General features: G+C 41.3%; 1 protein-coding gene across 1 annotated transcript; it reads right to left on the bottom strand.

Annotated features, from left to right (window-relative positions):
• Positions 1–6,881: 6,881 nt before the first annotated feature.
• Positions 6,882–14,934, bottom strand: LOC142042006 (sulfotransferase 6B1-like). Its single transcript, XM_075051353.1, has 6 exons — positions 14,748–14,934; positions 13,761–13,945; positions 12,662–12,788; positions 10,104–10,198; positions 8,891–9,077; positions 6,882–7,013 (listed from the first exon to the last, which is right to left on the bottom strand). The coding sequence occupies exons 1-6, from the start codon at positions 14,890–14,892 to the stop codon at positions 6,895–6,897; spliced, it is 858 nt and encodes a 285-aa protein (XP_074907454.1). The 5' UTR covers positions 14,893–14,934; the 3' UTR covers positions 6,882–6,894.
• Between the last annotated feature and the right edge of the window lie 244 nt (positions 14,935–15,178).

Here is a 15,178-nt window from a genome sequence, read left to right as displayed (position 1 = left end):
AGGATTTTTTAATTTTTTATAAAAAAGGTGTAAAAGGGTATAAGCATTGAGCAATGTGGAGGCAATGATAACACATTATTCAGGTTAGTAAAGAGCAGGCTGATGAAACTGGGTAGATATACATAATAAGATGAACTTAATAAAAAAACAATCCTAATGTCATATATAAAAAAATACCCATTTCTACTGAGCAGTTATAATCCAGAAAAATATCTATTGGTTTGAAGTGTGTGCTAGCAGCTAAAAAGACAAACTGAATTTTGGGAATTATTAGGAAAAGTGTATGGAACAAAAAAAAAGGATAAAAGTAATTATTCCGCTGTATAAATCAGTGATTTGCATGTATCTTGAATACTGCATGTTTTGTTTCTTACATGTTAAAAAGATTGTAGCACTCAAAAGGTTGTGGGAGGATAAAATGGATGATGAAAGGAAGGAATCGGGTTCGGCATGAGCAATAGCCAAGTAAAAATTCTTCGTTTTGCAAGAAGGATGACTGAAGGGAGTTGTTTTAGATACCTGTAAAACTGAGAGGGACAGGGAGCTAGGGAAGACACTGAAGAAGCTAGCAGTGACCAAAAGCAGATGCCTGAGGAATATAAATTTGCCATGTTCTATTTGGCAGTGCTTTCCAGTTTTCCTGTGGCCTCAAAACATTTGCAGCTCATGGATTTCCAAAGCTGGACATGGCTTACAAACATTTAAAAACCCCAGCACACTTAAAACAGCCTTTGGCCATGTGTTCCACAAATCTGACACCTGATATGGTTCCTCTGGTTCTGAACCTTGGTTTCTTCCTCCAATTTTTTGTATGGGAAACACCCAAGTTGATTTTTATCCTTATTTCACAAAGTACATCAGTGGTTCATTCTAAAATGTCAATGTATAGCTCTGACATGGTGAGGAGCAGGACATGACATTACTATTACCGGTAGGAATTAATCATTTGATCTTAAAAACTCATTGAAAATAGGGCAAAAGTACACACAGAACTGTGTAAGAGTATGATGATATCAGCTGAATCGGCATCCATCTGTCATAGATTCTAATGGTAAATTGCTTGGGAAGTTCTTGGACAAAATGTAATTAAGGTTGGGAGAACATTCAGGAAAATATGTGCTTGTCCTGTTTGTTCACATACTCTTGCAGACAAGTTTCTGGGCTAAACTGACATATATCTGAGCTAACATGGCTACTCTTGAGTTAAATATAGAGGTAGTCTTTCCAGGGATGTAACTTTTAACTAAGCCTGTAGTTGCATGATGTTTTATTGCCTGTACAGTCCATGTGAAAATGTGACTATTTTTATTCTCCCACCTTTTTTTCCTGGTTACATCTTGTCCACGGCAACAGGCTCAAGTTGGAAGGGGATGCATCACCAGTCACTGATCCTTCTGATCAGGGATGCCCAACTGAAGTGTTGCGATTGATTAGGTGAAGCCTGGTCTAAAAAGCTAGAATTGGATGAAGTAATCTGACCTAGACAAATACAGAACACCCCCATTGATTTGACTTAATGAACTTAAAGTTCAAAATGTTTATCATGATCTGCCTTTGGATTCATTCAGTTCTGTGAATGCTGCCATCTCTTAAAGGAGCTTGAGCTACATTTGCACCAGAATGGAGTATGAAAGGGTTTTATGGGCAGTAGTTCTGATGACTCGCAAACAAGCCCTAGTCCTGACTCACCACATCAGTATATCAACATCCTTGTGTCTTTTGTGCACTCTCACTGTAAAAAAACTGTGGGCTGTCTGCAAGCCATGCTGCTTTTTACTACTTGCTCTAGTATGCTTCATACACTGCCAGGTTTTTACTATCATGTCATTGAGCACCTTGCAGCTTGTAGGAGCAAAGCTCACGAAGTTTCTTATTTGTTTGTTTAAAGAAAGCACACATTTGACTTACAATGAAAGCCAAGAGATTTCAGGGCTTTTCAGGGTAAAGTTGCAGGCAGTGCATGGCATTGTAGAGAACAGCGAGCTAACTGGATCTGTGCCTTGCAGTGCCTCTGTACTGGTGCCCCTGCCAAGAAGAGGGGAACTCAAGTCTGGGCTGCTTCAATTAAGCTGCTGTCATTTCATTGATGTCTGAGCTTGGATAGCACAGAGATGTACAAGCTAGCTTTATATTGCATTTCATTTACCTGCCAATGGAGTCCTGCTGTACTTTTTTTTTTTTTTTTTAATTGGGATGTAGGTAAATCCTTAATTTAGCCAGTAGGCAATGCTGTAGACTGATTAATTCCTCATCCCTCTTAAGTAGCTAGGCAACTAACTGCAGTTTGAACAGCACAGTGATACCTACCTGGCTGTTGGATTAGATCTGAGTAGTTTACCAAGGTCACAAATGACAGAGAACAACAAACCACAGTTGTCCTTTGTCTTAGTGAAAAGCCTTGCAGGCAGAAGAGGAAAATCTGCTTTTATTACTCCTAAGCGTCAATATTTGCTTACACATGCATGCCATCATCTGTCCCATCATCCTGTCTCTACTGTGGCTGCTATTAGATTCTGAGTGGTGCAGATTGATCATTCCCAGGTGCATCCTCGCAGACACTGGCAGTCAGAAACGAAGGACTTCATAAGCAGGCTGTGCATCAGGACCGTCCCTAGCTACCCAGAGACAAACCTGCTCCCATCAAACCTGTGTCTGATTCCCTTCAGAGTCTGCTTCTGCTTTTGAGCCCCGCAGCAGCCTGCGAAAATGAATGCCTAATTGTTGTGCAGAGCTTTGCAGTTAGAACACTGCGGTCAATAGATGTCAGTGAAGAACAAACATTTCTGTTCCTTTCAGAGGCAGCGCTGCTTCCCATTTTACTGGCAGAAAGCCTGGATGGCTGCAGAGCCCATGCTGGAGTGGACATGTCTCTGCTGCTAGGGGGTTGCAGTTGTTTCCAAGGTGGCTCTTTCTCCATTTAGCGTTGGCCTGCAGGACCAGTTTGGAGAGAGGCCGAAAGGAGGCAGGGCAATGTAATTTGTGACTTCACGCTTTTCTGTCACCGCGTTTTCCACTCGAGCAGCTGTTGGGTGCTCCCGCTCGCTCCCTGTTGGGGCCGTGAGATGCCACCGCTCCTCTCACCGCTCCTCTCTGCTTGGCCAAGGAGGAGCCTCTTCTGCGGGGGCCTGGGAAAGGCAATGTCTCGCCATGCACGCCCACCGTCTTACACTGTCCTTTCCTACAGTTTATCCTCTGTGGCATGCAGGATGGGTGAACAGATTTGGGAAAAGGGGACAACTGTCTCCTATCAAAGTTATTAGAGAAGTTGCTGCAGAATCGTCTCTTGTGGTTGCTGGTCCCTTGAAAGAAGGTGGGTTGTGGTCACCTGTGAGGCCGGAACTGGTGAAAGAGTGATATGGCCGCTCAGTCCTTTTCCCCCTTTCTGAGCATGGTCTTTCAGCAATCGCCTTCACCCCCACGCTGAGCCTTTTCTGTCAGGCTTGATTCCTCCTGTCCCATGCCCACTGGGTCTTTGCAGCAGGAGTGCCCCTGCCTCCTTGTCAGTGGTCTCTGACTCTCTTTCCTGTCTCATGGGCTGGTCATGAAGCAAGCCCCATGGAAATTCCTTCTGGTCCTCCACGTTTACTTTGCCAGCTGCCAGGTGGTTACAAGTAAACCCTTGTCTTGATCCCCTGAGCATCTCTGCTCTACTTAGACCCAGTGCAGAAACCCACCAACTGATCTCCTTAGTCTTCTCTATTTTCCTATGACTTCTGGCTTCAAAGATTACCAGAACTGGCTCAGATTCCTTCCCCCGCCTGCTCTTCCCCCCTCACTTCTCCAGACTCACTTGCATCTTCTACAAGGTGTTCCTGAAGCTATTCAGAGAGATTTTTTTTTCAACAGTCATTGTTTCCTCCAATAAACTGCTTTAAGCATCAAACTCATTGTATCAGAACTAATGTGACTTAAAGTCAGGTTGCTAGGATGTTCACCTCGGCACCTGTTCTTCTCTGAGAGCTACTTTAGAAGAAGGTTGCGTGATGTTTTCAGGGAAAAGGTCCTTGAAGCAAGGCCTGGAATTTATGTGTTCCTGCCACAAGATTTCTGGCCTCCCAAATGCTCTTTCCCATCTCACCCAAAGGCCAGATAAGCCTGGGTAGCAAGCAAAGCAGGCTAACTTCGACAAGAACAGCTAGAAGCCTCACATCTCAGCTCTGATGGCATAAATGTTTAATGCTGTCCTCTGTAATTAAATCAATCTTGAGAAGAGCCCTTAGGAAGGTAGAATATGTTACCCGAATAGGAAAGCAGTATTGTAACCATTTACATGTAATAGAGGTTGCACAGGGCTTTGTTTCTTCCAAACCTGGCATTGCTGTGGTCTACTTACATTTTGGACCAGTATTTTTGTGTTTTGTAGGGCTGAAATTTCTCTTGCTCGAAAAATTTTAACTGCCATAGAATAAAAGAAAGAAAAATGGAGAGGCGAAGAGACATTTTTATAACATCTTACTATGGAAGTTTTGAAAATTTTTTAATATCTCCATGACCTGCCAAAATGACTTGTGGAGCCAGATTGACAATTCTTTGAAAAATTCAGTTTGAATCCCTCTGCTGCAGTCATAGGAAGGGGAGGGAGAGTAGCAGCGCAGTGGGGAGAGCAAGAGCAAAGAGGATGGACGAAAAGGTAGGCGTAGCAGCTGCTGGGAGACCCTGGTTGCTAGTAGCTGCCATCACATATCGCTATCCTTTAGGAACAGTGCCCAGCCTAGCTTTCTGGACCTCTGACACAGGCAAGTTTTGCTATGCTGTCTGCAGCTGCACTGGGCTCTGCCAGTGCCTAGGCTAGACCTGCTACCCTGCAGTTTTACTAGCAGACGCTGCTTTCTTTTTCAGGCTCTTACTTACTGCCAGCCAGTTGCTGCACTCTACCTCAGGTGTGGCTGCATTGTGTAAAGCTGGAGTAAAGCTGTATTTAAAGCACTTGGAGGTTAAAAATGCTGTGTAAGTGCAAAGTGTTACTGAGAGGAACTTTATTTTAAAAGTCCATTTAACTCTGCAGTGCAGTGCTAGAGGTCAGACAGCTGACAAAACACTCACTACCTTATATTCTAATGCTATCCCTTCAGCCAGTTCAGGACTGTGTGCTTTAACCCCCTCGTTGATCCACATGACATGTCCTCACCCTGCCCCTTCACACACAGTTTCATATTCTGAATATACATATAAATGCTGCTTATAGCAGTCATCTTAATGCAGTTAAACTCGCTTGCAAACTTCATTTGCCCAGGGACCCTTTGGCTTTTTTCCATACTCAGAGGTCGAGAAAAAACAAGTCTTTAAGTAAAATGTTCAAGCATCTTCATTAACTGATCTCTTGCTGTTTATTAATAGTGGAAGAATGACACCTGAAAGGAGGGCAACAGTGTTTCGTGGCATTTTAGAGGGAGAAAGAGTGATTTTAGTGTCAGAAGAGCAAAGCAACGCAAACTTCTGGTTTCCAAATAGGTCATTTGCATAAAACAGTGCTCAGGGCAGCTTCTCCCTTAAATTGCGTTGAATTGGTAAATGGCAAGGACCTGCAGTCAAACAGGCTTTTCTCTCGCTGATCTCCTCAGTGTGTAACTTCTGCATCATTTGTGCAGATGCAAAATCCGTAGGTATTGATGTCAGCTTGCACAAGCAAGGTAAGAAATGAAAGGGTTGTGTGGCAAGTGTGAAGTACGTGACCAGAGAGAGCACTAGTGTTCACTGTAAGTAAGGCCATACCTCAGCTTTTGAGAACCAACACTCCCAGGGATGAGCTTGCCTTACAGATCTGTACCTTCAGAGCACACAGGAGTCAAGGCAGAGTAATCATGCTTGTCTGCATGACTTTCTTTGCGATCAGCTTGTGCTATGTTTTTTCTGCCTGCTGATGCCTTGGAATTGTATGGTTGGGGAGAGCTAGTTTGGGGAGAAGAGTCCTGAAAGCCAGCCTGCAAAGCAGTTTGAAGGTGAGGACAAAAAACACATCATGGAATAAACCTTCACTAGGTTCCGAGAACAGTCCCTAGGATGTGAACACAGACAGCTGATTCTTGGAAAATCTGTCTTATCAGGGCAGGGTAAATAAGTAAGTCGTGTTCAGAGTAAACTGTCTCTGAGTAGTGGTTTGTTTGCCACAGTGGAACTGTTGAATTCTATTGCACAAGGACTGTGAAGTAAAATGGTTCTCATCAAAACACTGGAAACAAGCATTTTGCAGGAAGAAAGTCAAACAGAAAAAAAAAATGTTTACAGTCCCAAATTTATGGTGCAGAAATTTACATGGATTTATATCAGTTTCATGTAAAACACAAACACTATGCAGCACCTAACCCAGAAATAAGTTACATCAAAGAACTATGTATTGTATAAAAAAAAAAAGACATTTTATAAACAAGCTTCACCCCAAATCTTCAAATGTACAGCTGCAGTTTTCAACTTCAGTATCAATAACAAAATCCGATGAGATAGGCACTTTCCAAATCATGGTACATCAGGGAGGGAGCGAGTCTGGGGTCAAATCTTTGGTCATTTTCTTATGATGTGTTTTTAGGCTTTTTATATATTCAGATTCTTATGGGTTTGTGTTTTGTTTTTTTCTTAACATCTTAGGTAAAATTGCTAAATCAGATCTAAGAAGTCCATTTGTATCCCTCTAGAGCAAAAAATAAATAAATTATAAAGTAGATTTGGTTGTAGAAAAATGGGTCTGACACCTGACTCTGTAAAACCATACACATCTGCCCACTGAAAACTGAGTTCAGCTCTGCCATTGTGTCAGAATTTTCCCATCCTCAAAAATCTCATGTTTACAATCCTTTCTATTGGGAAGATTGTAAACTGAATGGGAGCCCCCATTCAGAATTTCCCACCAATTGCTGTATTCGTGTTTATTGATAACTGGATATTGTTCTTCACATGGACTCAAAATTCATAGGTGAGACTTTTTGCCATTTTGCTGAGTTTCATTTTCTCATTAAATATCTCCTCAAACCTTCGATTCTGTTTTGGGGTGAAATGGTTCTTCCAATCACCAACAGCGCCTAGGAGACCAGGAGCAGAAAAAGAACAGTGAGGCTAGCAATATATAGTGCAGAAAATGAATTAAAGGGAGTCCAGTTTTGTTAATGTTGCAGTTGGCACAAATTATTAATATATTATTAGCCATAGTCTCTGTGGTAGGTCATGATCGTGAGTAACTGTTTTTTTGGTCTGGTGAGACTCTGATGGAAGCAGCTGGATCACCATCCATAAAGAGTGTTAAACCCTCAGCCTCAGACTTGGTTAGTGCCAACAACACTAAGTGGTACATGGACAGCAGCATGTTTCCTAGATGGAATTAAAGCTCTCGGTCATTTCATCAGAGAGGCATCTTGCCACACCTTAGATGTGGTATGCAGTTAAAGGTCTCCGCCTGGGCTCTTTCACAGTCAATAGAGGGAAATTATTATTTCCTGGCTTCAGGAAATTCATCTCATCCTAGTCAACATCTAAAACACATCAAATGAATGGTGCCTCAAAATCAGGTATATCTCTCTGTTGACTAAAGAAGACTCCTAAAAAAGGAGCCCAGAGTGACCTGATGGATGAATCCCACCCTCACACCCACTCCTAATCTCTAGGGCTTTCTACGGATGAGATGTCCTTCTACTTAAGTGGGCAGGTAGCTACTTGTAGGTGACCATGCACACTCATGTTCAGTAAAGTGTTTCAACTGTTACCCAGTTGGAGCAAACAGGAAATTGGTTTTTAAACTGACATATTTTAATGAGACAATGCTTACAGTTTCCCCTCATGTGCATCCTCTAAAGACCCTGCATCCCAGAACTGCTGACTAAAACAGCATTCCAGACAACAAGGACAAGAAAAGAGAGCCTGAAGAATAACATCTACCTATAAATCTTCCCTAAACTGCCTGAAGCTAGCTAAGACCCTGGGATTTGCATAGGAACTACTTGGAAGTCAAACTGTTGGGATTTTTCAAATTTTTCAACATAGCTTTGTCAAAGTTCACTGACTTAGAAAAGTGTATCTGAGTTTTTTGGTTGGTTGGTTTTTACTGTCAGATGGTATTTTGGCATTTGCTTCAGCTCACTGGTAAAAACATTCTGAATTAGCAAAATGTACCATTTCCCTATTTATTAATTGAAACAACTCTGAGTTTTAAACTGTCAATTATTGTTCAAAAATTAACTAAGTAAAAATAATCAAAATCCATCTAAACATGGTGGTTTTGATTTACTTATTATCCAAATCCGAGGAAGCTTCTGAAATGTCAGGAGCAAGAAAAGAGCTCCTGCAGGTATTTTAAAGTCACATTTGAGCTAAGCACTGTTGAAGATTTTACCATGGATTCCAGTTTGGCCAAGGTTTGAAGGCTACCTCTAAGGCCATCAGGTGACTGAGTCATCCATTCTTTCATTGTTGTCATGGTCAGCATATTCCTTTTCCAGGAACATTTCAATAAGATAAGAGGTGGTACGGGGGATAAAGGCTACGAGCAGTCTCCTTCGGAAGGAATGTGTCTCGCTCTTTCTCATTCTAGTAAACTAAGTGACCTTCGCAGGTGATATCGAGGGGACATGTTGTAAAAGACTAAGGTGGTCAACTTTTAGATAAAAAAGGACAGATAAAGAGTAATGCTTCATGAACCTTTCCTTTTAGCTCAAAAGCTCCCATGGAGCAATATTAGTCAGACTGTTGTTCAGACGACTCTGTGCTTCTCTAGTATAAGCATGCATTTGCAACCAGAGAACTTACTTAGAAAGTGATTTTTAAGATGGTTTCAAATTGAAGGTGCCTGTCACTGCTTCCCAGGGCTGACCCAAAGCGTCACTACAGCCTGGGAAAGACCTGGACTGTGGCCTCTGGCTGCATTCCCGCTCCTTCTGCTGTGTTAAGCCCGGCCCAGGGAACTTACCTTTTCGGAAAATCAGCCTCCTGTTGGATGTCAGTGCACAAACGGTGTGACTGGGATCGCTGTTTTCCTTCTCTGTGTCGCTTTTCATCTCTGAGAAAGAGGACTTCTTGCAGATGTCTTGGATATCATTGTCACTGACGTTTAAACCCAGGAACAGACTAATTTCCTTTACAATCTTAGGGAGATCCTGAGGTACAAGAAAAATGAAGCTTTTGTATTTCTGAGCTGATTATCAGACTTCTAGTTGATATGAAAATGTTCCTTTTTATTACCTCTCAAGTTTATCACACATTTATTTGCTTTCAAACAAAGCTAGACATGTCATTAGACTGTGTGGATGACAGGTACAGTAAACCTGATTCCCCTCTTACCCAGACTCACAGAAATGAGTAAATGCCAATGATTTGATATCAAATACAGCTACATTGCCATTTTTACTCCTAGTTCAGGCAGTGTTCTCCTGTCTCAGAATTGTTTCACTGGGAATAGAGAAATACTCAAAGCTCGGCTTCTGTGTAAGTAGCTTATTTCATTGAGGTGCTATATCTAGAGATCCAACAAGTGACTCAAGGATCCAAAATGGCTTTTTTATATTCCTTGTAGTGGACTTCCCCAGCCCCCAAATGAACAAAACTGTTTTAATGGAAACACTAGAAAGTGTTTTCTATTCACCCCAAAATTCATTCTCTGAAAGCTAAAGTATTGGTATTTGAGTTTTCTGCATAGTAACTTCATTTCATAAAAACTTTTTTCCTGCCCCCCTAGCCTCTAATTTTCTTCTTTATTGGGAGCACAAGTCCCACGGACCATGAGTAGTTGTGTTGTCTTATGTCCCTTTTTGAAAATTTCACCTGAAATGTCAGGTATAGCAAGTTAATGTGTGGCCCTCAACAGATGTCCTTGGTTGATCTTTCCATAGGACCAATAATGAGGAACTTAAAATTCTTTCTGTAGCCTGGGGAAAATCATGTAATATGTGTCCCAATCCTGCATCTATGAAATGCAACTCTCACAGGATTTGATATTTTATATAACTTGTGCAGTCAGAATCAGCTCACTAATGTAAAGTTCTATGCAAATATAAAATATGCCCAAAGACATACATTCACATTTTCCTTCTTTCTCCTTTTTCATTATAATTTGCTCTTTGATATTTTAATGATGTTAATTTACAAGTAATGCATTCTGAAATAAAAGCAGAGAGTATATTTACCTTCTTCATGTCTTCGTAGAACAAAAACAGGATGTTTTTGTCATTTGCATGTTCTTCCCAACTTAGGAAATGATCAAACCAGGATCCGCAGACAACTGAAGAGAAAGCCCATGCAAAAGAGATTGATATAAACTTTATTCATAAATAACTCTGATGTTAGGTACATCATACATTTAGGGGAATGATCCCTTTGTAACATGTACCCTGTATTCCTCTACACCAGATTCAATTCTTTTTGTGAAGTGACTCAAACTTACAATCCAAAGAGGTGACCATTCTTTTTGGAATTTGTTTTTGTATCAGAGATGAAGATACTGCTCTGAGATATGATTCTGTAGTGGAAACAGCCTCCAAATCTAAGGAAAGGCCAGTAATGAAGGAAAACGTACTGGCCTAACAAAGTCTGAGTATCGCAGCAAATGTCTGCATGTCTGTGGTCACAGCTAGAAATACGATCACTTCACAAGGAAACGAAATAAGGAGTCTGTTAAATGGAGCCCACTGTTAGCTCTGTTTTGTCCCAGCAGAGGGAAATCCATATTATTTTTAAAAGTCAAAGAAGAATTATGTAAAGAAGTTATGTACATACATCGTTCAGCCAACAACACAGATAACGCGGTTTTATAGTTGACTCATAGTACTTGTTTTGTCTGAATGCACCTTTTGGTGAACCATGGGAGGAGAGATAAATTTCAGCTTTCTTTTAAAAAACAAAATTCTGACCTTTCTGGTTGAAAGACAAGATGGACTGCATTGAAAGCTGAGTTGAAAGACTCCTGTAGGTTGATGAGAAGAGGCTTGGACAGAGCAATCACAGCAAGCATTCTCCAGAACTGTGACTTTGCTTTATGACTGCTACCAGAAAAGTATAATACTGTAATGGGCATCATTTTGGTTGCAAACCTTGAGAAGTAATTAAGTATTTTGCTGAATGCTTCAGTCTGTAGCCGTCTCCCGCACACAAAGCACTGTTTAACTGCAAGGCATGCGTGCTCCACAGTGTTCAATTAAATTCTGCTCTCCTGGTCAGCCACACCGGGGATGTGGCCAACGATAGCATAGAATAGCCCTGTTGGCTTCAGGGGTACAGCATACAGCCTCAGAGACTCCAGGGGCAGCATCCCAGCAGTCTCTGTGTGTCCTCACCCTTGTTCTGAACTGAGTTTAACTCTGCAAGAGTACTACAGGATCTGAATCGAGCATCATAACCTTCATAAGTTTCTATTGGGAGCAAAAATGACAAACTCTCTCTCTCAGTATCACCTCTTACATAAATTTCTGTTGTAACCAACGTAGTTATCTTTTTATGCGATGCATAAGCACACAGAAAATAGAAGGTGGCCTCTAGTTTACAGATAAATGGGAGATGCTTTTAAAATTTAATGTAACCCTCTCTTCTTTTTTTCACTATTGTATGCTCGGAGTAGCTACTAAACAAGCCAAGATCCTGCACATCACTGAAGCACGTGCCTTAGGGCTGCTCTGAACTAGGAACACGAGATCTGAGCCAAAGTCCACACAAGCCAGTAGCCGAATTGACTTCTGGAGCTTTGATGTAAGCCCTTGATGAATGCAATGGCCCTTTTCTTTCCAAGTTTTCAGGCTGATCTATCATTGTTGCTGTTATCATCACCATGGTTATACAGCAGAAACACGTGTTCCGAAAGGAGTAATAAAACACTGAAAATGGGAGTGGATAGCTGGAACGTGGTCCTGTTGTCAGCTTCCATGCCACCACTGCTAGTCATAGAAGTCTCGCTCTTGTCCTTGGTCCCTGGACCCCACTACTAAGACGACAGATCGGGCAGACGGTGTGCAGGAGGGCTTTATGGCAGTATCTAGACTCCCTTGGAAGGGCCACCCGCGGCTGTCTTCAGGACGGGAGAAGGCGCTACACCCGCCAGCACAGCTCTCGGCGCAGCCTGGGGATGGTCCCCCCGTGCGCCCCGTTGCCTGTGCTTCACCCAGGTATTGCCGGCTGAGCACCTTCGAACAGAGCCCTTGCCCTACCGGCCCGCCGGCCGAGGACAGGAGCTGGCCGCGGCGAGCCCGGCTGCCCTTACGTCTGCTCGGGAGGAGCTGTATCCGCATACCTCCTCTATCGCAGGGCAAACATGAGTTCTTGGTGGGAAGCAGTCTGTTACTGCGGGTCACAGGGCAAGGTCGGAAATGTTTTAGCACAGGCGAATCCGCGTCAGAATCAACAAATTGTCAGGGGTTTCGGAATGTTTGTCGGAAAAACTGAAATCGGTCGCTTGTCTGTGAGAATATGTTTTTTAACAGAGATGTCAAAGAACAGCAAAACCCCGCAAAGAGCGGTTGTGTTGAAATAATGCAGCCGCTTATCAAAATGTCTCCTTGCAGGGATGAAGATAGCATCCTATTATTTGCTCTTGTTTAGCTTGGCATTAGAATTTATCCTGAAAGAAAACCCCAACTAAAGCCATATGAATAAGTAGTTCAAAAAGGAGTTTTCACACAGTTCACATTTCTTAACTCTTTCTGGCCATAATAAGCTAATGTAAACTGCAAGGAGAAAACATAACATTTATCCTTACCATCTCCTTTTAAGAACAAGTCAAAGAAAGCAGTCCAGGTGTCTACAGTGGGAAGGTTTGGGTTATCTCTGTAGTAATGATACATGGAAACTGCAGTATCTTTTGGATTTCTGCTGATGTAGATCATCTGTAAATGAAGATGATATGGTTACTAATGATAATATCCTTCCTTTATTTTAGAGGAACTCTGCGTATAAATGTAGCATTTTCACAGGCAGTTTGCAGCATCAAAATGCTTTCCTTTAGGAGGTGACCATGCCATTAAGGTAGAAATATATTTGTCCCTGGTTAGGCAGGAGTCAGTAGTGGTTAGTAAACAATTCCATGTGGACAGAGGTGTGTTTCCTGCAGCTGGGTAGTGTTTATGTTTTATGAAAGAGGCTGTGTTCACTTTAACTCGTGAGTCAGTATACTATCTCATAAATCTAACACACAAAACCATTTACTAATATTCACAGGACAGCTGCAAAACATAAATTTTGGCCTTTCGTTCAAATTAGCCTTGTCCCAAAAGTCTGGATCTGAGTAATTCTGAAATTTTGAACTTCTAACCTAAAATCTGATGGCCAAAGCTGATTTTTTTAAAGACCTCCCACATTAGCATGTGAGGAACCCAAAACTGTGGTCTGAATCCGCCTCCCACATTTCAATCCTTATCTGTCTCCCCAATATCTCCTTCACAGGGTCTTCACAAAGCTTCAGTAGGAGGGGCAGAGTATCTCCACTCCCAGAACAGCCTGTAAGGACCCAAGATAACTATTTTCTAAGCAAATGCTCCAGCCACTAGGACGTGGGGCCATGAGAACAACCCCAATCCCTAATAATATATTTCTGATTGAAAGAAGCTGATGTTGTATTTTGTGTGGTGCCTGGTATACAGATCACCCCGTGGGAGCAGTGGGGCAGGAGCAGATCCCAGTCCCTAGCCCAAGTCTCTGCTCACGCTGCCTTCGACTGCTGGTCAGCTGCGTCTCCAAAATTCATAGCAAACCACTTCTGGAAACTGTAAATCATTTGACAATTATTAAGGAACAACAAGTCAAGATAGATACCTAATAGACACAACATATCTTACTGCTTTTATATCTTTTGGCCTTACCTTGCATTTTTTTTTCTTAAAATTTAGAGGTAACATGTTGTAGTCTAAGTGCGTTGGGATGATTCTCTTTGATGAGAGTTTATTCAGTTCCTCCAGTTTGGATATGTCTCCAAATTCAATGGGTGATGTTAGTGTAACTTGAGTATTGTAAAGCTTTGCTGTAACTCCTGCAAGCCAGTGAGTGCCTGCAGAAAAGTAATTTCAAGGAACAAAAAAAAAGAAAAAAAGGAAGATTTGTTATTGAGAAAATATGTGGAACATGCGTTTTGCATATTGAAACAGCTTGCTAGTGCACGAGCAATACTTCTAATCGCCCAGACTCAAGAAACTCTACGTAACTGAATAATCTTGTTGGCTCCAAATGTACAAATACTGGGAAAAGTAGGGCTGTAGCTGAAGTACAAAGTAACTCTGTGAGAAGTGTTAATATTGGTACCAAAACAATCTCATGAGACAAACTGCTTGTCAGCTGAGAGGTTATATTATTTTTATCATTAATTTGAGAATAACCTGGGGTTTTTTTTCCTTATACTAACGAGTCTGTATATTTGGGAAGTACTGATTGAGCTTCTTCTTTGGTGTTCTTCTGTGTGTGAGTCAGGTGGGGGGGAGAGGGAATAAGAAATGAATAAATCTACAGCCAAGAGCCATACAAATAACTTAATACAACTCTTGACTTGCTCATAATTGAATGTAGAAAGTCCTTAGGAAAATCCTTCAAGTACAGATTTTGCTTACAAGAAATAAATATTTATTTGCTTTCCAATATGAAAATACCTGAGATTATTTTCAATTAAAGAATCAAAATTTAGATAAACGACTCATATTTTTTTGTAATTTGAACACTTACTGACAGAATAATATATTCACATACTAAAACATCTTTCCTTGTTTCTTGTACACAGACATTTCCCAAGCAGTTTAAGTGGAAAACATGAAACAAACAATTGACACTTCTTACAATTAACATCTAAAAGTTGAACTTACCAGATTTGGGATAGGAAACCAAAAGGATATCATCTTCTCTAGCATCAAAAGTATCCAAGGATTTTAAAAGTTCTGGAGAAGACCTGATGGTAAAGGGAATCCCCTTAAACATGTGAATGAGTTCTGCCTCACTGGGGCTGGACATGTTTGCTTAAGTCTTGGATTCCTGCAAATCAGGTAACAGTGAAATGACAAGAGGATTTAAGAGTCACTTCTAAGTCAGATGGTTTGAAGTGACAAATTGAGACCAAGCAATACGAACTTCATGCTTATATACTTTGTTACACACCGTGGAGTCCTATCAGATATTGATTTTTCCAGGTAGTTGTTAAAGGCAACTGAAATGTTAGACGTAACTTGATAAATAACTGAAATGCAGAGTCATGAAAAATGCATGTCATTTGTCATTTATTAGCTCTCCAGATAAAGTA

This window comes from Buteo buteo, chromosome 19 (genome assembly GCF_964188355.1).
Source record: "Buteo buteo chromosome 19, bButBut1.hap1.1, whole genome shotgun sequence".
Taxonomy (NCBI): Eukaryota; Metazoa; Chordata; class Aves; order Accipitriformes; family Accipitridae; genus Buteo; species Buteo buteo.
Note: the sequence above shows the minus strand (reverse complement) of the source record. Positions and strands in the feature narration are given on the sequence as shown.